The 27,439-nt window shown below is 42.3% G+C and overlaps 2 protein-coding genes across 2 annotated transcripts in view; both read left to right on the top strand.

Moving 5' to 3' along the window:
* Positions 1 to 23,953, top strand: part of LOC109429337 (tyramine receptor 1) — a 297,991-nt gene extending 274,038 nt beyond the window's left edge. Inside the window, exon 7 of the mRNA XM_062846744.1 lies at positions 8,447 to 23,953. Within this exon, the coding sequence (XP_062702728.1) occupies positions 8,447 to 9,349 (903 nt within the window). The 3' untranslated portion in view covers positions 9,350 to 23,953. The remainder of the gene's footprint in view (positions 1 to 8,446) is intronic.
* Positions 11,274 to 27,439, top strand: part of LOC134291726 (serine-rich adhesin for platelets-like) — a 34,740-nt gene continuing 18,574 nt past the window's right edge. The window contains exons 1-3 of the mRNA XM_062859847.1: positions 11,274 to 11,600; positions 11,688 to 11,849; positions 12,113 to 12,235. Coding sequence (XP_062715831.1) covers positions 11,274 to 11,600; positions 11,688 to 11,849; positions 12,113 to 12,235 — 612 coding nt within the window. The remainder of the gene's footprint in view (positions 11,601 to 11,687; positions 11,850 to 12,112; positions 12,236 to 27,439) is intronic.

Genomic DNA, 27,439 nt, shown 5'->3' with positions numbered 1-27,439 from the left:
GAGCGCGACCTAGCGAGCATTATGCGCGACCGAGGATGAAGAGCGGTAGCCACAAACCGAGTATCGTGGAGTACTATTGTTGATTATATCTTGTCTCAAATGTGATGTATGTATGTTTTTCTCTCTCTCGTTTCATCCGGCACAGCGGCACCACAGCTGATGGTAGGGACATTAAGCCTAACGTTGCACAGTGGGATTAGTGCAGGTATCGTTCTTCAATAATCCTGCTTAATCTCTGCATCACTATAGCTTCTCTCGAAAGTCTGAATGCTCCAACAGCTAGTCCCTTCGTCATTAGGTCTGCCAGCTGCTTTTCCGTCGGAAGGTAGGAAATCTCAATCTGCTACTGGTTATCCTAGAAGAAGGTTACGGCTCGTTCCACGTTCACGCCCAAGGCTGGCAACAATCGACGCAATCAGATTCTTGCGCATGTTGCCGTGCATAATGCCACAAATTCGGCCTCTCTAGACGACAACGCCACTGTCTTTTGCTTCCATGCTAATCACATCACAGTTTCTCCAAACACACGCAACACACCGCCAGAAATTGATCGCCTATCATTCTCGTCGTTGCCCCAATCTGCATCGGAGTACGCAACGAGTGTCTCAACGTGTTCACCTCCTCGAAACTCCAAACCAATGTCCAGCGTTCTCTTAACATAGCGCAGGATACGCTTTAAATATTCCCAATGCTCGCTGGTTGGGCAACTCTGGTATTGACTTAAGAGATTCACCGACATACACTTATGCAGCCAATCAGCTCCATGTATGGTTAAGTAGTTCTTTCAGGCTCCTCGCCCCTTTTCAGTTTCAGTCGGCATTTCATCAGCGTCGCCGCCAGCTTACAATCTTCCATGCCGAACCTGCGTAGAAGATCCCCCAAATAGGCACGCTGAGTGATCCGCAACACACGATTTTGCACAATTCTTTCGATGTGCATGCCGAAAATGCTTCCTACCTACTTAAAGTCAGACATCCCAAACTCAGCTGCTAGACGCTTCTTCAGCTTCACGATATCCATTAGATTTCGACCGACGATGAGAATGTCGCCGACATATAGCAGCAGGAACCGCTTAAATGCTCCTTCTCCTCTCACGTAAAGACAACGATCGTTCCCGCTACACCGAAATCCGAGCTTGGTTACTAGTTCATAGAACCTCTCGTTCTAGGCCCTCGAAACCTGCTTCAGGCCATATAGCGCTCGATTTGGTCGATGAACAATGTCTTTCCCTCCATCAACGCCTTCTGATAGTGTCATGTAAATATCTTCTTGGAGTATCCCATTCAAAAACGCTGTTTCAACGTCTGGATTTCTTATCTCTCCTGCTTCGCGATGGCCAAAACCGTTTGAACTGTGTCCAGCCTTGTCACCGGTACGTTCATTTCGTATTCTTTGTTCTATATCGGAGGGACAACTCCGGTTACCGGAATTTTACGGACGTCCTGCAAGTGCCACATCTGCTACAATTCCTTCGCTAGGTCGTGATACTCAGTTATCTTTCCGGAGAACGTTGATTGGACATTATCGTCTAACGGTACAGCGAAGTCGATGAGAGTTACCCGCTTCATCCTTTTGTCGCAAACCATAATGTCGGGGCAGTTGGCACTCTCAGGTTGGCACGAATGAGGACGTCCGTAATGATCTCGTGATCCCAGAACAGCTTTATGCAACTATTTTCCAAAACTGGGTCCGGCTGGTACTTGTATTAGAGTACAGATCTGTCGACCAAGTTGTGCTTTAAAACAAACTGTTGATGTACAACCTTTGCAACTTCGTTGTGACGATCGAGGTAAGCAGATCCAGCCAACACTGAACAGCCTGCAACGACATGCTCAATCGTTTCCTTACTGAATTGCACTTCCTACAGCGGTCCTCGACGTCTTCGTGCAAGATGTACCGCCAATTGTTCTTCGTCGCAATTACCCGGTCCTGGATGACTACCATGAAAGCTTCTGTTTCCGAGAAGAGGTCACCCCGCATCAGCCACGCGTTCGATGCCGCCTTATCGATGTGCTCGAGCTCCAGTTGATGGGGGTGCGTCCCATTATGTTCCAGGAGTATATGACACGGTAGACTCCATCTGAATCCCCTTTTTACGACAATAACGCTCAAAAAGTTCACTCACAGCACAGCAGAATAGCGATTGGGAATTTCGGATTGGGAGGGATCAAACTCTGGATTATTTTAACATTCACTACATAACTTAATTTTCTCATTGCTGATACATACGCTAGACCTGTCCAATTTTTAAAAATGTTCTCTGCTTCTCAAGTTCACTCATTACTACAAATCTAGTACTTCACGGATCGTGCCCTAAAAGAATTCGCTTAATATATCGTCCCCTTGGCGAAATCGCAAGCAATTTGTTGGTATCTGAACGTACACCACAATACAAAAAATTTGGTCGATTGTGTGGTATTCCCAAGTCTTCTCCTAGTGGTATTTCCCAAATCAGAATATTACACTACAGTTTTCTTTCAGTATTTCAACAACTTAAGTTTTATTCCTCTTCTTCGCTTCCCCACTAACAGATAATGACATCCATATCCAGGCGCGTACTCCCCGTACTCGTTAAGTTATAATGTAATTCACCAGTGCCGTTCCTGTGCACCACATCTCCCCTTCAACAAAATAAAAGCTTAAAGTTTATAATCTTTAAATTTCAAAGGTAACTTCGTTGACCGCTTCTCTCTGGCCGGTGATTGACGTGGCAACTCTCCGTCTGCCGGTCCGAAGCCGTAGAAGTCTTCCTCGGAAGTATCACCATCTGCAACTTGAAGCTTCTGCTCGTTGTACATTATCGTTTTGAGGCAAGGTCACTGGTGCCTCCGCCGATAATGAGTGTGCAGTATCAGGGACTCTCTTAAGATGTGCAACATTACGGTAATATGATCTGCCACTTTCAGGATCCTCAATGGTTACTCGTGGTCCGCAACGATCAATAACATTGAACTCCTTCGGACCGAATGTTGTTTGTAGCTTATTCCCGGGTAGAAGATTCTTCATGAGCACAGTGTCCCCACAGTCAATGGATGAGTTCCTCACCCTTCTGTGTAAATCCTCACTCTCCTTCCCCTTTTCCTTCAACAATCGATCTCTGTCCGCAACTTCAGAAGAAGATGGTGTGGTTTCGATTTCCTATAGAGCCGGGATTTTCGATCTCTGATGGTTCTCTCGTACATGAGTTCTGTAGGTGTGCGTCCAGTACTGCAGTAGTGGAATGCGGTGTGGTGTAGTACAACACCAAGTACTCTTGCAAATCTTGACGCCAATGTCTAGCAAGGACATTGCTGATTTGCAACCGCTTAAGCAGAGACCTGTTCTGTCTCTCCACCAACCCATTCTCCTAAGGTCAGTATGGTATCGAGTGATTCAGGTGAATTCCGTGCTTTCGGCTGTATTCTTCAAGCTCAATTCCCACGAATTGCTTTGCGTTATCTAACGTTGTCGTCTTAGGGTAACCCAGACGGGTAAAGATGCTGTTCAGTCTTGTAACAGTGTCCTTGGCCGTGATCTTGTGCATCACTTCTACTTCCTTGTAGCGACTGTAGTAGTCGATCGCCACAAGTGGATTAACGCCGGATGGCATTGGCCCAAAAAACTCTATGGCAACGTCAATCCACGGCTTACACGGCAATGGTATCCGTGAGAGCGGTTCCGGTTTGTTTGGCAGGGAAACCATACGACAGCCTTCGCAATTCACGACTCGATTTGTGGCCTCGCGAACCATTCCGGGCCACCGGACTCGATCTCCGAGGCGCCGCTTCATGACCGATTCACCGGGGTGACCTTCGTGTGACAGATCCAGAATCCTTTGGCGTAGTTTCAACGGTATGGCCAGTTTATCACCACGTACTAGTAAATCACCAACCAATCCTAGCTCGCTCTTGAACGGTGCGTACTGCTTGACCGCCGGTTCATCCCATGATCCCAACTGCAGACACTTCTTCACTACTGCAATGGTCGAGTCAGTCTCCATTGACTCCTCTAATTCTTAAACATCAATCGCTGCTGATTCCATAACGGCGAGTACCATGAACTTATTTTCAAACTCCTCCAGAACATTATCAACGACCAGCCGAGACAATGGGTCAGCAATATTACTCGAGCCTCTACGGTTTTTCACGTTGAACGAAAAGCATTGCAAGCGAAGCACCAATCGCTCTTTGAAAATTGCTTCCAGAGGCTTGTGGTCAGTCTCTAATTCGAAGGTACGGCTCAACAGATAACAAGAAAATCGCCCAATGCGAGGGCCTCCTTCTCGGTTTGGCAATATCTTCGCTCCGTTGGTGTGAGGCTTTTACTTGCATACGCAATCGGACGAGGTGTATCATCGGTAGAACCTTCAAACTGCAGCAGAACAGCCCCGAGAGACTCCGGCGAGGCATCAACAATGACACGCGTTCATAGAGAGTTATCGAAGAACCGAAGAAGTTTGACATTGGCGATCATTTCCTTCAGTTTCGAAAATGCTTGTTGTTGGTCATTCTCGCAAACAAACTTTACAGCAGAATGCGTAAGAACTTGTAGGGGAGCTGTAATCGTCGCAAGGTCCGGATGAAAACGCCCTATGTATGTCACAAGGCCCAAAAAGCTTCGCAGTTCTTCTTGACTAGCGGGAGGCCGGAACTTTGTCAACGCTTCGATTTTTCGACTAAGTTATATGTCTTCTGAAGAAATGGTGTGGCCTAAGAAATCCAGCTCTGTAACCTTGAACACGCATTTGTCTTTATTCAGCAGCACGTACTCCATACTCCCGGAGTGTAGAAAGGACCATGTTCAGCGCTTCCTTGTGCTCTTCTTCGGTATCCGAAAAAATCAAAATATCGTCAGCGAACTTACTGCAATGGCATAGGATCTGTTCGAGAATTCTTTGAAAATTTTCCGGTGCAATGACTATTCCGTACATGAGGCGTTTATAACGGAATAAGCCCATGTGCGTAATAAACGTGGTTATATGCCGGCTGTCTTCCTCTAGCTCCACCTGGTGGAAAGCCTCCTTGATGTCCAGCCTACTGAAAAACTTCGCTGAGGTGAACCTAGGGAGGAAATCCTCGATCGTAGGCAATAAATGCCTCTCACGCAGAATTGCAGCATTCGCCCTACGCATATCCACGTATAAACGCCGGTCTCCGCTGTCCTTCACCACTATCACCAATGCCGACACCCACTTGCAACCACCCTCAACGGATTCAATGATGTCATTTGCCAGTAGTGAGTTCAGTTTGTCCTCAATTCAGGCGGTAAGTGTGATTGGCGGTCGAGGGTGCTGGCAGACTGGCGGAACCGAATGGTTTATTGGGATACTAACCTTGACATTCTTAATCTTGGGAAATGGATGCTTAACCCTAGCTTGCAGCATAGACACTCCATGAATACTAACTAACTAAGTAACTAGAACCGTCAATGGCTTGGCTTGATCGCCGTAGGGCAGGAAAACTTCATCTCACTCCTTTTGTTGGTTCCAGACTTCTGCGCAGTTGGCTTTCAGCTATTCCCAAGATTTTTCGTCTATTATGTTCTTCCTGCATCCGGAATCGACTAATACCTGCAGCAAAACTCCTCCCACTTTCAACCACAGTTGCTCATCTCCGTCGCTAATATGGAATATGAAGTTCTTGCTCGAACTTGCACTGTCTTTGTAGTTCTCACGTGGTTGTACGTCGATCTCACGAACTCGTTCAGGCCGAAAACGTTTTCCCGGTCCGATTGGGCGGTGCGGCGCTGAGTGGCAAAGTGTCCGACACGTCTGCATTTGTTACACTCTTTAAGCTAAGTTTGTTGTTCCCAAGTAGAGCGCTCAAGTAAAATTCCTCCTTTTTCCGCAAGTAGTTTTGACAACTGATCTAAATGGGGAGAAATTTCACTTACGGAATAATAGCACGGACTATTTGTCCGCGCAGAAAAGTGACAGCTCCATTTGAATTGCACGGGAGGCGTTACGAGCGTTACACTTTTTTCCTTATTTGCCAGCTGCGAACTGCTCAAGTCATTTTGATGCGGAATCATTACTTGACCATTACTTGTCCTATATTTTTGCACAGTACGTACGAAGTGGAACCTAGCCATTACCCTTTTGCTGGGCACGAGCGTCATTCCCGAAATGCCCTTTACTTCCACAACGCGTGCATTCCTTGTCGTTAGCCTGCCGGACGCTGCGCTGTTGATGTTGCTGGACGATTCGTATGCCATCGAAAAACTGTCGGAGCTGGTGGGAATGCTTATCGATCGCACCTGCTGCATTACGGATTCGTACATTGTCACGATTTTGGTCACATCGCTAAGGGAAAGCGTGTCTCGTTGTAGTAATTGTTCCTTCAGCTCGCTTGTGGCAAACAAAATCACCTTATCAACTAAAGACCGGTCCAGAAAGTATGGACGCATAAAGAAAATACTTGCATTTCAAAACTATTGATGACAAGTTCTTTTTAAAAGCTACATCCTGTTGGTCAACCTATTTTCTCAGCATTTGTAAAGCAGTTTTTTCTATTCCAACAGTTTGTTTCAAAATACATGAGCTTTCAGCGCAACATCATCGAAAAAATGTGCACAAACGATGAACAGGGCTTGAAAGATCACTAAGGAAATGAGCAAAATATGGTGGGAGTAAGTGAGAAAACCGTGCAAGTAGCAATCAGAAAACACGGTGGGGATAACACGTTTAAGCATAGGCAAAAATTGGGTAAAAAATAAAGGTCCTGCTAACCACCGTTTGGAAAAACAAATGATGAAGATATTTGAGCACAAGAAAAAACCTTCTAAGTTACACAGAGCAGAACATGACCAAAAAAGTTACCATTTCGAATTCCGATGTACATCGTGGCAAAGAACGTTTGAATTTTCGATCCTATAGTAAGCAGAAACAGCCAAAAAAAAATCCGAAACAAGAACCATCGATCAGGCCCAGTCAACTGAAGACTAGGTGCGTCCATACTTTCTGGGCAGTCTTTACGCTAATCGATCTACTTGCTTCTGTCGACTTTCCGAAATCGCATTTATTTGCATGATCCTGGCAGCGCAGAATAAACTTTTCTAAAGTTTCGTCCGCATATTCGGTTTCAACAACCAGAACCGATTCCATTCGAATGTATCGTGTTGTTTTGGAGAGAAGTAAGAATCCAATTTCTCGATGGCAACTGCATAGGGGTCGATAGTTTTATCAGCATCTTCGCTCACGTCTGCGCCGGGTATCGACGTGAATACTTCCTGCTAATCTGGCCCACCTTTCGCTAGCAGAATGTTCCTTATACGTGTCCTGTCCGTTTCGTTGGTGGCAGATACGATGTAATCTAAATGTCTTTTATATTTCAACCATTCATCGCGAACGGCGTTGCTCGGTAGGGATTTGAATTTGAACTGCGGGATGTCCCACTTTTCCATCCTTCACTCGCTGCAGTCGGTTCAATTTCAAAACAATTTACTCCTATCGTTGCACCGTATCGGTGTAACTTACTTTTAGTGCTCCCGGGCCGCTACATTTGAAGTAGATTTTCGCTTCGGAGCCGCCACCGTCACGTAGCCTATCGAGTTCCGACTTTGTTGAGCCTCTACCTTCCGGTAGATAGTACCGCTTCCGAGCAGCCACTGAAGGCCTTCCTTTATCGCTGTTTCTCGACAGCTACTACCATTTGGTAGTACATATAGAATCACGCTGTTCACCGACAGCCGCTACCCTTTGGTAGCCTTCTTATACGCTGCGAATTCAGCAGCTACTACTCGCGTAGTTTAGTTATCTGGAAATCAAAACAATCACATTCATTCTGCGAATCGAATTTCTCCCAGAAATTTCTTGCTCATTTCGCTTCTTACCTTTTCCTCCTCCAAAAGAATATTCGCCTGCGTCGCCAATGTGGTATTCCCAAGTCTTCTCCTAGTGGTTTTTCCCAAATCAGAATTATATTACAGTTTCCTTTCAGTATTTCAACAACGAACTTTTATTTTTCTTCTTCGCTGCCCCACATACAGATAATGACAGCCGTATCCAGGCCCGTACTCCCCGTGCTCGTTAAGTTATAATGTAATTCTCCAGTCCGTACTTGGGCACCACAGATTGAAACGACAAAAACACAACATGATTTATTTTTTAAATTCAACGAGGAGTTTGTTTTATAGCAGGATAAGTTCTACCAGCCCTTTTTTACCCGCACTTCCCAAAACGAGTTACCTAGTTCTCGCATATGTAGACTAAACACAAGCTCAAAATGCTGATAAATGGAAAGGATAATGCCTTCGGTAAAGTGATGTGGTGGCTTAAGGTCTTACCACAATGTAATGTTCTTATCTCCAGATATGCATATGAGAGCACAACTAATCTTTTTTACGAAACCGTTTTGATTTTGAAAATCGAACCACTGAGTCTAAATTATGGGAAAAAAAATATTTGCAGTTTCTATGGTTGCACATTATAGGCTGACTTTCTCCATTTCTTCTCCGTTTATCCCCGCAGAAAAGTCATCGAACGCGTGACGCCGACGAGGTGTGCTACCACTACGCATCGGAGATAGATCCGGCCCAGCTAAGCCCCAAGCGAAAACGGTCCTCCTCGCAGCTGTCAACGGCAACCACAACCTACGTGACACAGCTAGGCGGAGGCGGTGGAGGCTCGACCCTCGGCGGTGATTGCATCGGTGGAGATTGTCCTAAGACCGGCACCAGAAAGAATCACAAGAACGGTCATTACGAGCTTGTCGACATCAATTCCAAGTCCAAAACCACAACTTCGTTCGTGGGGAACGGCGGTGGGACAAGCGGACTCGATGAGGACCATCCGCAGTCGCCGGGGGGTGCCGGAGGCATGAAGCGCAACTCCACCATCCACTACCAGCTGGCCTCAACAACGGAGCTTTGGTCGTCGGCCAATAACGTTTTCAATCAACAGCAGAAACCACAAACGGCAGCAAATCAACCGGGCGGCCTAAGGCGCACCAATACCATTAGTAACTCAATTATGTCGTCGACCACCACTGCATCGGCGTCGGCGGTGGCGGCCGGACGCAATATACGGATGCACCAGCAAAAGTCCCTATCGTCGCGAATCCTCTCGATGAAGCGCGAGAACAAAACGACCCAAACGCTCAGCATCGTGGTCGGCGGCTTCATCGCGTGCTGGCTGCCCTTCTTCATCCACTACATCATAACGCCATTCCTGCCGGACGAGCTGGCTGCCCCCAAACTGGGCGAATTTTTCACCTGGCTCGGCTGGATCAACAGTGCCATCAATCCGTTCATCTACGCATTCTACAGCGTGGACTTTCGGGCGGCCTTCTGGCGGCTGACGTTGCGGCGTTTCTTCCGCAACAGCGAGAAGGCACCCTTTGCCAACATTCACAACATGTCGATGCGGAGATAAGCTTTGACCGCAGCCCATTTCCTCTAATAGCTGATCCCTCCCTCCTGTCGCTGCCGCCGCCTCCTGGCAATGAAAGTGGGGGAAATATTTTCAGTAGAATGAGAGTCAGGGTCGTTAGGAGCATGATAACACTTGCAATTTCTGTTGGGTGCGTTGCGTATGTTTGTACATATGGTTAGAGGAGATGTAGTTCCACACGAACGGTTCCCATTGTCAACGCATCATCGGATTACGTACGGCTAATGTGTTCCGTATGTGAGCAGGATGATTCGCCGAGAGGAGGGCGATTTTTTTCAAGCATGTTGTTGCTGGAACAATTTATGTAGCTACGCTCCTGATGTTACGTTTGGTATTTTAATTAAGTAGTTATACGCTGTGCCGTTATAGGCCCGGGGTTTGTAAATAGGTTACATGAATATACAGCACATTTGATTAGCTGAAAATATATGTTTAATTATAAGGCGAAATGGCGAATTGAATTTATTAGTTGCTCTTTGAAACTGTCTTCAAGATGCATTCTGTGCTGCCTATTTATTGAACCGCAACAGACGTCGTTTTTTCGAATATTCAGTAAGTGAGCGGCCTAATAAAATTGTTCGGATTTTCCCATCAGAGAAAACAATTTACTCATCCTACAATGTTCTAGTAAAAGAGTTCGGGGTATAATACCCATCCAGGATGATATTTTAAATAACAGCACCATCTCAATCAAACGAACAAATTTTCTCCGATGCCGATTTCCCGCCGATGTGCAGCAGTCAATCGACCCCATCCTTTCCTGAAATATTCATCGAAATAGTGGCGAGAAGTAAGCGTGCGCTTATCGAACGCGAAAACAATACCGTACCTACAAATCAAGCCAACAAAGCAGACCAACAGAATACGAATGGAAGCGACGACGACGACGACGGTGAGACCGATAGCTTATCTTCACCATGTGAGACCAATTGTGAAACCAATAAACAGCGGCTGTCAACTAAGCGCGGAAAGGAAAAGAAGAAGTTGTGTGGGATTCAAGAGTCACAGAGCCTGTGATTCTGATAGTTTGTCTAATTCAAAATGAAAAAAAGATTTTATTGGCTCCGTAAAGCCTTTGGGCGCGTGGGCTTGTTAAATAAATAAATAGTAAAAAAAAATAAATTATTATGTCCTTTAAACCAATTTCATAAATATATATAGACTAGCTGACCCGGCAAACATTGTATTGTCCATTTTAATTGCGGCTCTTGCACTACGACACAGTTTTTCTAATGTTTTTGTTAATTTTCTTAACTTGTTCTACATATGAACATAGCCACCTACCATGAGGATAAATTGAACCGTTCAAAATTCTTGTTGATTATGTTATTAATTAATTAGTTGTATGGCTTCAAAGGGTATGTAAACTCATTTGTATATACATTGGAAGGCCGGATCCAGAGGCACGTTATCTTCCATTTGGTACATTTGTCTCAGATAAAGACTGCTGTTTGTTGGTTTGGTTGCTAATAAAGTCTTTATCAATGTAACTTAAAGGGACAACTCGACTAAAGAGTTCACAGTTCAACTGCCATAATCTACACTATAGCGCCACTCAAAAGAAAAATCTTCGCTAAAAAGAAGGAAACATTTAGGTATGTTGTAAATTTTAGCAGTTGGTCCGTAAAGAAAATGGAACAGTGTGACTTGAAAGTCATCTGTATGGGAGCCTCCTGAAGAAATGCCTTGATGAATCCCTGGAGGAATCCCTATGAAAATCCTTGGAGAAACTCCTGAAGGAATGCCTGGAGGTATTCTCCTAAAAGAATTCCTGGAGGAATTCCTAGAGCGATCTCTAAAGAATTCCCTAGAGAAGCTCCTGGAGGAATGCCTGGAGACATGCCTGACAGCCTGGAGACAGCTGAGGAACTGTACTACAGTGAAGCGAATGTTCCTGTTCCATATAATGGAACCAAGAACCAAGAATGTACTACCAGCGTGGTTCAGTGACTATTTCGTTGGCATGGCAATAGTGGATGACGAGCCAACTTCGTACGAGCAAGCGGTCAGTTGTGTGGAGAAAGACGAGTGGCAAGCAGCCATGGATGCCGAGTACGATTCATTGGTGTCGAATGATACTTGGGAGCTAATGAACCCACCACCTGCTAAGAACATCGTCGGAAGCAAGTGGATGTACAAACGGAAACTGGATGCAGACGGAAAGGTTGAGCGGATGAAGGCGAGACTCGTGGCGCAAGGCTGCAGCCAGCGATTCGGGTCTGACTTTGAGAAAGTGTGTTTGCTCCAGTGGCGATGTGCTCTACCTTCCGCGGGCCATCAGCGCATGTTCCTGAAACACCTGGACATAAAATCAACGTAGCTGCACGACAAGCTGGACGAGGTGGTGTATATGCGTCAACCGCCGGGGTACACGTCGCCCGGAAATGAGAAGAAAGTGTACAGATTGAAGCGGAGCATTTACGGCTTGAAGCAGTCCGTAGTTCCGCTTCGTGCCTGTACCGGAAGCGTCATGCAAAAAATGGTTAGATATTTCTGATCGTCTACGTGGACGATTTGCTGCTGGTTTGCACACAGGATGAGGAAATTGAGCAACTCAAGCAAGCTTTGCAGGAACGACTGAAGAATACAAGGCACGGGGACATCAGGAGTTTTCTGGGCATTCGTGTGCGGAAGAACGCTGATGGATTCTTCGTGATTTTGCAGAGTGTATCAGACGAGTAGTAACCCGAATTGGCTTGGAGAACGCAAAGGGGTCAAAGTATCCCATGGATCATCTCGACTCAGAATAGCCCGACGCTGGAGAACAACGAAGAGTATCACAAGTTAATCGGTTGCCTACTGTATCTGTGCGTCAATGGCCATCCGAACATCGCAGCGGCAGTCGAAATCCTGAGTCGGAATCGGAAAGTCAGTTTCCGTCGGTGACCGACAGGACCGAAGCAGAGTTGTGTGGCCATGTCGACCATGGAGGCTGAATATGTGGCACGTAAGAGGCTGTTTGGCTACGCCGCTTACTGACGGAGCTCAACGAAAGCCAACAACAACCAACAATCATCTTTGAAGACAACAGGAGCTGCCTACAGTCACTACATATCTATTGGCGGATAGAACTATCGGAGCCAATTGAACTTGGAATTTCGAGAGAGAGAGAGAGAGAGAGAGAGAGAGAGAGAGAGAGAGAGAGAGATTGAATACGAGGGGAGTACTGTATCCGTAAAGATAATAAATTTATGTTATGAAAACACAAAGTCAATCGAAAGCTTGAACTTTTCCTAATGTTGACAGTAAATAACCCAGTTGCCAATTCTCAGGATGTTCTATTCGCCTGACTGTATATATAGTGAATGTAGAGCTGCCTAGATGTCGTTGCGTTGGACCAACAGAAGAAAAGATCCAAATATGTAGACACGCGGTTCCACTACACCTGGAGCCGCTGCACATCTGATGACATCAAACTGCAGTATTGTGCTTCGGATTGCTGATATCTTGACCAAGCCGCTTGGGTCAACCAAGGTCAAGAAGTTCGCAACCGCGATGGGATTGGCAACCATGCTGATCATGGACGAGCACGGGGAGAGTTTAATTAGCAATGAGGAGTGTTACGTCCGGTTCGGATGTTATGCTAGGTGCATACGCGAATCCATCCCTGATAAGAGAGACAACAAAAACACAGATGTATTAGTACTGAGATCATAAAACACGTTGTAGTTGTACGCGATCGAAGCACGGCTTAGTGCGAGCTGACTCATCAGCCAATTCATTTCCAGCTATAGAAGAATGGCCAGGTACCCATACAAGGTGAACAGCGTTTGCTGAATTCAGCTCCTCGATTTGAGTTCGACAAGCGATAACTATTTTCGACCTGGAGTTGGCCGAAGCAAGTGCTTTAATAGCAGCCTGGCTATCTGAACAGAAATATATTACTTTGCCCATTACGTGCAGCTGAAATGTCGATTGCACTCCGCACATAAGAGCAAAAATTTCGGCCTGAAAAACGGTGCAGTGTCTACCAAGTGAGTAAGACTGATACTAAGGGTATGCGGTATGGGATTTTTTCAAGGCGAAACGAAACGAAACGAAATATAAAATTTCTGCTACGATGCGGTACAAAACGAAACGAAATTCAAAAATGTTTCGTGAGATCGATACGAAATTCGAATTCACTCGGTATTTTTCGAAACGAATCGAAATTTTCGAAAAAGTTCCGCGGAATTTTGCAGTTACATCAATTTTATGCGAATTTATACTGCGTGTTTGCAGAGGCGCTAATTGCATTTCCATAAAGACCCTTATCCCCTAGTTTCTTTTGCTACAGTGCCATTTTTATTTTTTTTTAATTTTTCGCGTCTCATATTGAAAATTTGAATAAATAATAATACCGACAACCTAATAAGATTGCTCCAATGATTAAATAAAAGCACACCAATAATTGCGACTATGCTATAAGATGCTCTAATGCGGATTGTTCCAGAAACCTAAATCAATGATATGGATACGAGAAATTGGGGTAAAATGAACACCCTAAGCGTTTGGAGTTGTTTTCAATGAAAATATGTAAAATATCTATCTTTTTTTACTTGAGCATGTGAAACATGACTACAGTTTTCTTTATTTTTTTTCGATTGCAAAAAGTGCAAGAAAACCGAGTAGCGAAAAACACTGAGGGTAAAATGAACACATACATATTTAAAAGTTAATTTAAACGTGTAATTTCGATTAACTGGATGTCAGTCAATTTGATGTTAATTGTATGTGCTATAATTTCAAAACTTCTTATATAAAGTTTGCAATGTATTGATAATTATATTAAAAAAAAATGTGCTTAAACAGGTGGATTTTCTAATTTCAATCTTATTTTGTTGTAGTAAAATATGTTTCTTAACGTTTTACTATAGTTATGCAACGATATGCGTTAGAGATTGCAGTATACCGAGTTTGAACAAAATCTTGTAAAAATTATATAAAGTTTGAACCAACTGTTCATTTTATCACCAAGCTCTGTTTGCTTTGAAGGTACTTCCAAAATTTTATTGAAAACACTACCTAATTTTTTTCGTCACTTAATATTTTTTTTAGGAAAAAATTATTGGAATATGGTATCACGCATGCAGAAATTTGCGAATAACGGACAAATTGACCTTAATTACGATTAGCTTTGTTTTACACCAGACCATATTGTTTGCATGATTTTCGATATTTTTGTCATTTTAAAGTAGTTCAGTTATTTTTTAGGTCTAATATCAGCAGAGGTACAATGATTTATGTTGTCGAATAGAACCTAATTGTTAAAATATGCAAAAGTACCCTAAATGCATTAATACACCACCCTGTTCATTTTACCCCCTGTTCATTTTTCCCACAATTCCCCTACATCAGCCAGATGTTTACCAATCATGCTTTGGTGAATAGCCTATTTTTTTGAGAAAGCCTAAAATCTTAACCTAAAACTGATAGATGATTCAATTTATAAGAAAATACTCAGTAAAACTCGTATATAAATTGAAAACAATACTTAAGAAATGTATGCGCCCTCATAAAATTTGAAGGCATCCGCAAACTTGAAATTCGAAGAATAAAACAAATCATCTCTAGGTTATAAGGCCAAAAATTCTACCAAATAGATCTGGACTATAGCGGACCTGGGGTGTTGGTTAAAGCACATGCATTTTTCGCCGAAGAACTGGGATCAACTACCACTCCCAAAAGACTTGCAAAATGTGAATTCTACCTTTGGGCCTTTCGATTCGAGACTATGGGTCCCGAAATGGCAGACAATTAAACGTTCCATAATAAATACACAATTTCCCATAAATAATTCGAAAAGTCCCAGTGAAGAAACAGGGGTGCGAGCAGTAATAAATAATAAAAGTTCCATAAACAAATCAAAAAATGCATAAATAAATCAAAAGTTTCCATAAATAATTGATTTTTGAGCAATTAAAAACGTCAAAAATGCAATGAATAATTCAACTGTTGCAATAAAAAAAGCCAATTTTCCCACCAGAAAAGTTCGAATTTTCCATAAATAAATCCGATTTTTCCATAATAAATTAGAAAATTCACAATAAAAAAATATCGAAAAAGCAATAAATAATTCAAAAAGTGCAATAAAAAATGACGAAATTACCCATGAAAAACATATGCAGGAAAGTATGAGACAGTGAAATGCCGAATCGCACTTATATGACTGAAACGACTGAAAAGCTTGCGTAACTATGATTGCAATTTACCGAGTAATTGCTTGCTGTCCGAACTCGCTATCGCTCGTCGGACCTAAAAAAGGGATAACATCTATGTTTGCATTATACCGGGCAAATTCTTGGATCTGTGGTTTGCCTAGAACCGAAACGATGCAATTGCGGTGCATCGGATATCGGAAACTTCGGCGGCCTTCTGCCGCCTCAGTTCCTCAATCCTCTATGCGGCTTCGCCGCATGGTCTACATATTTTTTGCCTCAAAATACATTTCTGTTTATTGCTCGTTTTTTGACATTTATTGATAATTTATTTTCTTGTTTATTGCACTTTTTGAATTATTTATTGCTTCTTCGATATTTTTTTATTGTGAATTTTCTAATTTATTATGGAAAAATCGGATTTATTTATGAAAAATTCGAACTTTTTTGGTGGGAAAATTGGCTTTTTTTATTGCAACAGTTGAATTATTCATTACATTTTTGACGTTTTTAATTGCTCAAAAATCAATTATTTATAGAAACTTTTGATTTATTTATGCATTTTTTGATTTGTTTATGGAACTTTTGTTATTTATTACTGCTTGCATCCCTGTTTCTTCACTGGGACTTTTGGAATTATTTATGAAGAATGATCACTTTCTTATGAGTCGTTTATATTTTAGCCGTCCCGAAATCAACTAACCTAGGGCCAAACATATTGTTGCAACAGTTGAAAAAAAAATTTTAAGGACTTATGTATTTGAAAAAAAATATCTTACCTAATATCACCAGCCCAGAGTATTTTGGTGAATAATCTGATGAAATCCAGATGAAAAAACGTCTTTTTTACTGAAATTTAGCATAAAAGCTGGCTGCGATTTTAGTTTCTCGTTTGTCTAACCTTTTGACATGTTCAATTCACTCCTGAAGGTGTTTGAAGAAATTCGTCAAAGAAAAACGATATGATTACCTACGATCACATACTTTCCACATGAAATAATTCAAGAATTCCGCTACAAACGCCTACATTGTTGTCTTCACCTAAACATATTTTAGAAATTTACCAAATAAAAAAAAACATGATGGTAGGGAAATCCTACCTTAATATTCTTCTTTGCAATTTGTCATCGTAATAGGCTGTTTTACCTCACGCATACCCGACAGGAAAAGGCCTACTTTCCCACACCAAACTAGCAACTAATGGTTCATTACAGCACTGATTTGCGTTGCGTTATGAACATTACAGCACTGTTTTCAATTTTGGTCACTTTTTTGATGCTTTCTGGACGCAGTTTTGAAAGTTTTTGAAAATTACACAGTATAACCTGCTAGCATCAGACTTTCTTAAACTGGCTATGAACATCAGTGTGCAGTTTGATGAAATAGTTTTGTTGAAAACTATTCTCAAGCAGTAATTTATGGACTTGCAAAAAAAAAACGTTGTACGCAACTCGATGCAGAACTCAATTTTTACAACACTCGTCGTAATTATCATACTCGGCAAGCCTAGTTGGATAAATGTACGTCTCGTGCTGTAATTTTTTTCATTCTGCACCTTGTTGCGTTAACTACTATTACAGTAATTTCTTAAATTCATCCAAATATCATCAAAGTACTCTTTCCAGTGGCTGTAAACCTTCTATTTTGTAAACTTTCTATTTTGAGTAGAGCTCCATGAAAAACAAAAGGCCGAACATGAAATTTTACGGAATTTCTTATCAACAAAAGAAATAAGAGTTTAATCGTGTATAACGCTTCGTCATACAGATATGTTGGTAAGTAAAAAGAAAATCGGGTTAAGAACTGTTTCTTCGATTTCCACTAAGAATTTGTATCCTTTGCAAGATACGTTACGTATTTCGACCCCAACAGGAGTTCCACTGGAAATTTCCTGAAAAAGGGTATCTCCCGAAACTTTTCCATGCACCAAACCTTCTACCAAATTTGTTTTAATCGATTTCTCCTGGGATTTAATTTTTTTCTAGTTACATATTTTGGGAGAGCTTCCTCGTTTGCTTAGAACTTTTGCTAGTGTATCCTACTCCCTGTATCATCCCATCCAAATATTTTCCATTACTCTGCTGAAAATTTTCGTTGAGAATCTAAACTGAAGACAGGAACTAAACTCGTGTTTGTTTTTTGCATTTGGTTCAGTCAGAAAATTTAACCAAAATATTAAGTATGGACCCGCATACCGTAAATGTTGAAAGCATACATATTCAGCAAGATCTTGATGGTAGTTCCAAAATAAGAGGTAAATTCGAGATTTTCTCTGTCTTTATGATAGAACCTGAGAGTGGTTTGTCTCTCGCTATTCGAGATGTTTTTTATAACACTTTTCAGTAACTTGAGATTAGCAAGATCTTCGATAGACCATGCAGACATTTACACTATTTATTTGTTTTCGAAATTTCTAAGTCATTCCGCGAAATTCCGTTTCATTTCGTCAAAATCTATTTTATGGAGACGAAATTTTTAGAATTTGGCGAAACAAAACGAAATTCAAAATCGTGAATTTCGCCTACGTGAATTCCGTGGAATTCCGCGGAATTTCGTTTCGAGACGTATTTGGCGAAATCTTTCGGTATACCGCATACCCTTAACTGATACAGCCTTAGCTTACGAGAATAAACACCAGCACCTGCTCGACCTTCGAGAAGGGAGCCATCAGTGTAACATACGATGTCGTCTGAAATACTTCTTTCTAGATATCCAGATGTCCACTCTTCCCGGGAAGGGATTTTCGTGGAAAATATCCTGTATAGGAAATTACAAGCAATTATAAGATCACTTGGAGCAAGGACAATTTTGTCCCAATTCACCGAAAGTGGAAACAACGAGGTGTGTGTTGATGTGCGGTTCACAGGAATTTCCTCTAGTAGACCGAGTACCCGTAGACGGTATGTGCAAGGAAGTGCTTCTTGTTTGAGATGAATGTGTAGTGGAGCAACGTCAAAGAGAGCTTCGATCGCTGCCGTGGGAGTTGAAGAGAACGCTGCAGACATCGCCATTAAGCACATCCTTTGGAGATGTTTTAACTTTGATTGGACCCGTTCTCATTTCGCCCTTTTGCCACCACACAAGACATCCATAAGCCAATATTGGCCGAACAACAGTTGTGTAGATCCATTTGATATACTTGGGTTTTAGACCCCAAGTTGTACCAAAGGTTCGCCGGCATTGCCCGAAGGCCATACAAGCTTTCTTGATTCTGAACTCAATGTGGGGTGTCCTGGAAAGCTTGGAATCAAGAATGACTCCAACGTACTTTACCTGTTCAGTCACATCGATTTCAGAATCAAAGAGACGCAAAGGTCGAACGCCATTACGGTTTCGCCTTTCCGTAAAAAGAATAATAGATGTTTTACTCGGATTAACCGAAAGGCCATATTGGCGACACCAACCTTCAACTACCTGAAGGGCGTTTTGCATCAGTACGAAAAGGGTGCTGATGCACATACGGACTAACAATGTTAGATAGTCGTCGGCAAAATCATAAGTAGGAAAACCGCTATTACTGAGTTGCCTCGATAGCGTATCTGCTACGAGATTCCACAAAAGCGGTGACAAGACTTGGGAAATGCCTTGGAGGCATCCACAAACACTCAATTTCCTAATCCCTGCTAGACGCAATGTCGAGAAGAGATGTCGGTTTTTGAGCATTTGGTGAATCCAATTGGAAATCATTGGAGATATACCATGACCCCGTGCGGCTTCCAATATGGCATCGAAAGGCACGTTGTCAAAGGCACCCTCGATATCTACGAAAACACCCTAGCAGGATTGCTTTTGAGCGAATGCCTTCTCGATATCGTAAACAACTTTGTGTAAAAGAGTCACAGTGGACTTTCCAGATTGGTAAGCATGTTGGTTCACATGAAGAGGCACGTTGGCCAGATGAACATCACGGATGTGATGATCCACAATGCGTTCTAAGCATTTCAGAAGAAAAGAGGTCAAACTGATGGGTCTGAAACTCTTTGCTTCTTCATACGACGCACGACCCACTTTCGGAATAAACTTCACAGTAATATCCCGCCAGGATTTGGGAATATACCCTGTAGCAAAACTGCAAACAAGTATTTTTTTCAAAACATGCTTGAAATGATCAAATCCCTTCTGAAGCAAAATAGGATAAATCCCATCTGCCCCAGAAGATTTGAAAGGAGCAAAGCTATTAAGTGCCCACTCAATCGATTCTATAGTCACGATACTCCGAGCCGAAGCCAGGGAATCGTAACTACAAGAAAAGACATTAGGTTCATCCGAAGATGTAATATCCACACATCCAGGGAAGTGTGTGCTGAATAAGCATTCCAGAACTGCCTCATCAGAGGAAGTCAGATCGCCATTTGGCAAACGAAGTTCGTTCACTCGGAAATCCTTAGATTTCGCAAGGATTTTATTTAACCGACTGACTTCACTTAAACTGGAAACATTTGTACAAAGGTTTTTCCAGTCGGATCGTTCAGCAGACCGGTGAGCTTTCCTGTAGGCCTTGCGAGCCGACCTGAAAGCCTCCGAACCAGCCGAACGTCGTCTGTTCCAACTCTTTCTACATTGTTTCCTGAGTTTCGCCAGGTCAGAGTTCCACCAAGGGGTTCCTCTTGTGATCTTCACAGACCGTAGAGGGCATGCTTCTTCAAAAGCTTCCATGATGAAGGCCGTCGTAGTATCAACGGCATCATCTAAATCACTTGGAGTGTCAATTGGATGGTAAGTATCCATGAAATTTGGCTGCAACCAGATCGGTAAAGAGATCCCAGTTGGTTGACCGGGACATGCCAATTGGTCAGCTCGTGACTAATTCTGCTAGAGCAAAGCGTTATGTCTAACACTTCCTCTCTAGCAGATACCATGAAGGTTGGGCGGTTGCCTATGTTAAGTAATCCAAGATCTGTACTACTTAAGTATTCCATCAAACTGGAGCCTCTCACATTGATGTCTGAGTTGCCCCAGATGATATGGTGAGCATTAGCATCACTACCAACAATTAGCGGAAGGCCTTTTGAAGTGCAGTATGCAATGACTTGCTTGAAAGCATCCTTAGGGGATTGTTCATCATGCGATAAATAAACCGAACAATAAACATAATTCCTGTTGAGGTTTCCAACAGAAACATCGGTTGTGATAGCACATATATCTCTAGTAGTTAGTTCAGAGATGAGTGTAGCAACGATTTTTTTTTTTTTTTTTTTTTTTTTTTTTCCTCCCCTGTTGGGGAAATTAAGCCACTGCGTCCAATAGGCTGAACTTTTGTGGCATGTCCCGTTTTGATATTCGCATCTAGCCAGCTAATTACCATGTGTCAAGTAATCAGCTACTGCCACGACGCGTCGTCTCCCAGTCAGGTGCAATGGAATTAATAAACTCCAAGACCTTCCCAGGTTTTGCAGACCAGATCTCACTGGGTTGCAAGCAACCACTATTTAGAAATCTTTGCCTGCGCGTGTATAAAGCACCACAACTACAAAGCAGATGTTCCGAGGTTTCACGTTCCGTATTACAGAAACGACAGATATCACTCTGAATATGGCCAATATTTTTCAAGTGATACCTGCTCGGGCAGTGTCCAGTTACTAGGCCAGTGTATGTACATAGAGCTCTCTTGTTGAGCTCTAAGAGCTTTTTGGTTTTATAAGCATTTGGTGTTATAAATCGTTTTGACTGATTGCAATTTTTGACGTCCATCCAATTGGATATCACCCTCTGCTCAGCCCAGCGTTTCAGGTCAATTTTAATTGTACAGTTTGATATACCACAGAATGGTTCTGGACCAGCAAACTGTAAATTGGAACCACTTTTAGCAAGCTCGTCTGCCATTTCATTTCCTTCAATGCCACAGTGACCTGGAACCCAGTATAAGTTTACTGAATTCCCTTGGCACATCCTGCGCAGTGAAAGAATGCATTCCCAGACAAGCTTTGAAGTACATTTGTAAGCGCACAATGCTTTTAGTGCAGCTTGACTATCTGAGAAAATACAAATATTTGCGTATCTGTATTTTCTCTCAAGGCAGATATTTGCGCATTTCAAAATAGCAAGAATCTCTGCTTGAAACACCGTAGGATAGTGTCCCATCGCCACTGAAATTTGTATTCCAGGGCCGTAGATTCCCGCTCCCGTTTTTATTCCAACTTTTGAGCCATCTGTGAAGAATTTGATTGACCCTTGACGAACAGTGGGACCTCCGACTTCCCAATCTGCACGAGTTGTTTCGTGCAACTTGTAAGGAACATCATGGTTCTCCACAGGTTTCATCCAGTCTTTAATCATTTTCATTACTGGCCTATTTTGGAAGTATTGTGAAATGCTCAGGTGACCTACAAGATCACCTGGCATAAACATTTCAACTCGTTCAAGTCTCAGCAATTCCTTTTCTGCTTCTAATTGCACGTACTCGTGCAAAGGTAGCAGATTGAGAATCGCATCTAAAGCTTTTGATGGAGTGCTTCGCATCGCTCCTGTAACAGCAATGGACGCAAGACGTTGAATTTTCGCAAGCTTTGTTTGTGTGGTAGCCTCTTTCGTTTTTGGCCACCAGACAAACGAAGCATACGTCACTTTTGGGCGGATTATGGCAGTATAAATCCACATTATCATTTTTGGTTTCAAGCCCCACTTCCTGCCAATAGTTTTGGAGCATAACCAGAATGCACTTGTTGCCTTACCGATCACGGACTCAATTTGAGCATTCCAGTTCAGTTTAGCATCCAGTATCAAACCTAAGTATTTGACTCGATCACTAGGATGAATTTGTATCCCTCCAAGCCGAAAAGCTTTTAGGTTGATCTTCCTTCTCCTAGTGAAAGGGACAATTACGACTTTTGACGGGTTGATGCTAAGGCCCTCCTTAATACACCATGAATGTGTATAGCTTAGGGCCCTTTGCATTCTCTCCGAAACAGTTTCGTCATACTTTCCTCTCACTATTATGACTATATCGTCTGCAAAGCCCACAACTTCGAAACCTTTTTCCTTCAAGCTTCTTAGAAGATCGTCTACAACTAAGGACCACAATAGTGGTGAGAGGACTCCTCCTTGAGGGCAACCTTTCGTTGCCCTTACTGTTATAGAAGAACTTCCCAGCTCAGAGGTGATTTCTCTTTTTGCAAGCACAGTATAAATCCAATGTATGATACATTGGTCGAAGTTTTTGTTCTCCATGGCACGCTTCATAGATGAATAGGAGGCATTATCAAATGCTCCTTCTATGTCTAAAAAGGCGCATAGAGCTATTTCTTTTGCTGAAAACGTTTTTTCCACTTTTGTTACTAGCGAATGAAGTGCTGTAACCGTTGACTTACCAGATTGATAAGCAAACTGGAAGTCAGATAGGGGATGGTCTTTTATGTAAGAAGAATTGATAAAATCCTTCAAAACCTTTTCCATAGTCTTCAACAAAACTGAAGAAAGACTAATTGGCCTGTATGATTTGGGATGCGTCTTGTCTCGCTTCCCCTTTTTTGGTATAAAGATAACTTTTACAAGTCTCCATTTTGATGGAACGTAATTCAATCTTAAACTAGCCTTGAACATCTCAATTAGTGATGGAACCAACACCGGTTCTCCATTTTGAATCAGTGCTGGAAATATTCCATCAACTCCTGCAGATTTAAAAGGCTGAAAAGATCTAATTGCATTTTCCACTCTGGCCTTCGTGAAGATTTCATCAGCTAAATCTGAGGTGGTGTTTATTGTCCTAGTTGACTCCGAAGAGTTTATACTAGGACATCCTTCACCTTCCAGAGATATAGTATCATTGGAATCCACACTTAGAACCGAACCCGGAAAATGGGTTTCCATCATCAAATCCAAAGTTTCACGAGGAGTTTTGGTAAAAGCTCCATCGTCGCGCTTCAGGTTTCCCAATTCATTTGAATGATCTTTTGCGAGCGTTTTCTGTAGTCTTGCAACTACAGGAGTGCTGTTTATGTTTTCACATGTCAGCATCCAAGACTTTCTTTTAGATTTTCGTATTTCGTTGTTGTACTCAGTCAGGGCTTTCCTGTACTGAGTCCAATCTCCCGTTTGTTTCGCTCTATTGAACATTTTACGAGAAAATTTTCTAAGGCGATCCAGTTTAAAGTTCCACCATGGCACGTCTCTAGTAGAAGACGATTGTATGGTGGGACAACTTCCGTTAAAGGAATTGATGATACTTTCATTTACCCTTTGAGAAAATGATTCCAACTTTTGGGTTGAATCAATAGGTTCTCCCATTGTAAATGAATGCGTATTCAACAATTCTACATATTGATCCCAGTTTGTCCTCCTGGGATTTCTAAATGCGGTTCTAGAGTAATCTCCACCACTCCAATTGAAGATTATGTGTTTATGATCAGATAGAGAAATCTCATCTGACACGTGCCAGTTTGTGATCCTGTCAAAGATTGCAGCATTGCACAGTGTTAGATCCAAGACCTCTTGTCTGATTACATTTGAGAAAGTAGGTTTATCACCATTATTGCAAATGTCTATATTGTTGGAAGACAGATACTCTAATAGTGACTCACCTCGACTGTTAATATCCGTACTACCCCAAACCGTGTGATGCGCATTGGCGTCACAGCCAATGATAAACGATTTGTTGTTTTCTTTACAGAATTGAACAAATGATGCGATCTCAGGAGGAGGTACCTCAGGAACATCACCAGGAAAGTAAGCTGAAGCCACAGCGATCTCAGTTTTACCTCTAGTGGTTGGTACCTCTACCATGACCGCAACAATGTCCTTTCTGATAAACTCTGTAATAGGATAGCATTTTAACGTTTTGCGTACTAAGACAGCGGTTCTGGGAGAATCTTGTTGCTCATCATAAAATAGTTTACTATTTTGTGTCAGAACACCAAGAATCTTTCGTTTGTTGGACCACGGCTCTTGAATAAGCGCCACTTCCAGTCCTTCTTTTTTAAACCTTCGACTCAACACAGCAGAAGCACCTGTTGCGTGATGAAGGTTTACCTGTACGAACTTAATTCCTGCCATAAAAAAAAATTCATTTACCCACTTTTATTAAGCCTCGGAATTGAGACGTAAGAAAAGTGGCCGATTATCCCGGAGACAAATAAGGTCCACTGCGTCATTGCTCCGTTTAACACAGTAAGGGCAACATACTGTGGAGGGTGCCCTGGTACTCCACAGGCTCCGTTCACGGTTAAGTTTTTATTAGACCCCCCTAACCATTCATTCCTAGGCACGGTATGCATAACACCATGAATTAGGGGTCGCTTGTTTGGTGGACTTTTACCACCGGATTAGGCAATCCGTAGTGATATTCTTAGCCAGTTGAGGTAACTGCTACCGCCACTACACGGCTATCTAGGCTGATCGGGAATAGAAATTAATATTGATGATCAACTTCTTTAGAGCCCGAACAGCCGGCAACGATTGCGTTGTTGACAAGCACACATGCTCGAGGCATGACACGTGTGTTTGCCATTTCATTTTTACTGAAAGTAGCAAACACTGGATTCACAAGGTGTCCTAGATACAAACTCCCCTTACGAAAGTAAGGTTCTTGGACTAATACCACTTGGGCTGTACCATTTTGCATATTGATTGACTTCACTTTTACACAATTGGACCACCACGTAAGAAATTCTTCCATCTGTTCTATCTGCATTGCTACGAAATGTATTTCCAAAAAATCTAAAACAAAAATTACCTACCGAAGCTCAACAAAGGTCGAACAGCTCCAATCCAGCACCTAATGCGAACACCCCCGAATCGTGTTGTTATTCGACACCTGTTCCGAACCGGCGACGAAAAAGGTCTATCTGCGGTTTACGACTCTCCCGAGTGCTATGAATCAAATTGCAGCGGCGATGGTTGCTGTTGGATCAAGGACATCAGACGTAATTCGGCTGAGCGAGCAGATATGAATCTTTTTGGTTGCCCACTCACGCGGACTCGTTATCATTAATGTAACTGTTGCTGCATATGAAATGGTGCTACAACAGGCTCGGTTGTATGTTTTATGTTGCCCGTTGCTATGCGGTCACTTGGTGTTCGATCCGGGTAGCAGTATGGCTGCTCTAACTGAAACGATGGAGATGCATGGTGGTTTACCTTTCAGTTTTTCAGTTTGAATTGCCACATAATTGTGTAGCACTCTGATTAAGTTTCAAATCATCATGACCATCAGCACTCGGGTAAGCATGTACATTAGGGCAGTTCAGATTTTAAACATGTGGAAAATTCAAAGCTCCCATATGTTCATTACAATACTTGGTGCAAAATTAGAGTCCTGTCAAATTTTCAGCCATTTCGGTGGTGATTTAATGGTGGCCCAAAAGCAAAATAGGTTTGTATGGGAATTATTTCGACAATCGGCAAAAAAGATATTTAACAATTTCTCACTCGAATGCGCATCTTCATACACGATGTCCTGCAAGGCGTGCAAGAAGCTGACACGCATACTATGATTGCGTGTCAAGCGTGTCGGTCGAGCTGCGGTCTTCTGTTCAAGCATGCATGGATGAATATTGATTAATAACTTATTTTTCGTGAGTGGAAATGAGTTGCGGTCTTCGGCAACATTCATCGTTGTGATCTGAAGAATCCAAATTGACTTTGAACCTATGACTTTATCCATGTGTTAACGCTCTACAGCGTGGAGAACCTTTTCCCAAAATTCTTCATAGTAATTCCCATATAAACCTATTTTGCTTTTGGGCCACCATTAAATCACCACCGAAATGGCTGAAAATTTGACAGGACTCTAGTGTTGCACCAAGGATTGCAATGAACATATGGGAGCTTTGAATTTTTAACATATTTCAAGTCTGAACTGCCCTAATGTACATTCATCGAGAAATGTAAACCTGTAGCAGATTGCAGAATTCATCAATCAACATTGTTTCACTACCATATCGGTTACTTTGAAATGAGAACTGAAGGTATGTTACCGCCTCCTTCTGAGAGCATTTAGGTGCAGATTTCTGATTGATTACTTCTTTTGTGAGGATGCAATAACGAGTTCGAAGAAATGTGTTGCTCATTGCTTCTTAACTAATTGACTTATTGCATTCTTCGAATAACCACACGAGTTTACGCTGCCTTGCATGAAATCATGTTGTATGGTATATCAATCATCCGCTGCACAAAATAGGAAAGTTGTTACACACCCAGACCATTTAGAGAAAGCTCTTCTTCAGTCGGAATGTAGGGAATCACTGGAAGGTGGCTCGGGAATTTCAATTTCCAAATGCTGATTCTGAAAATTCACATTGGTTGAGTTGTGCTCTTTTTGCACGAAAGCTACGATATGTGTGTAAGCCTTTGAACTCCTCGCCGGACTCTGGACTGTCAACATTGGCTGCCTCCTTTCATGTATTATCTGAACAAAATCTCTTGTATCCGCTGTTTCTGAAACAGGAATTATGAAACGCAGGGTTTTCACCGGTAATTCGATCAACATGGACGATAAATTTCTGCACTGTTTTTTTTTTGTTTTATCATACAGAACACACTCCCCCACCATTCAACACGCTTTCGCTGATTAAATTCAAAAGCTACGCACCAGACACACACGCAGCGAGGTCCATGAGCCGCCATTGTGTGCCATTTCGTCCGTTCATTCATTATCCAATCCCGTTCCATTCATGAATATCGGAGTTAAATTTGGAAACTGAACTGAATTATTCTGCCTCTGTGTATGCGAGAATTTAATGAATTCATTATCAGTCTCCTCTGGTTCCGAGTACAAACGCTCACGCTGGGTTCCATTCTGCTGACAAGCGACGACGAACAAAAGCTTAGGGGATTCTGGGGTAATACGCACCAGTTAAGGAAGATGCGTCCAAATGCATATAAAAGGACAATAATTTATTGTTTTAATGCATGCATTCATTGCAAATACTTGCATTCTAAGCGATCTCGAACAAAACTTTGGCCTTAATATAGTATAGCTTTTGAAAATAACGTTTTTTGT

This window comes from Aedes albopictus, chromosome 1 (genome assembly GCF_035046485.1).
Source record: "Aedes albopictus strain Foshan chromosome 1, AalbF5, whole genome shotgun sequence".
NCBI lineage: Eukaryota > Metazoa > Arthropoda > Insecta > Diptera > Culicidae > Aedes > Aedes albopictus.
This window is presented reverse-complemented; position numbering and strand designations above follow the sequence as displayed.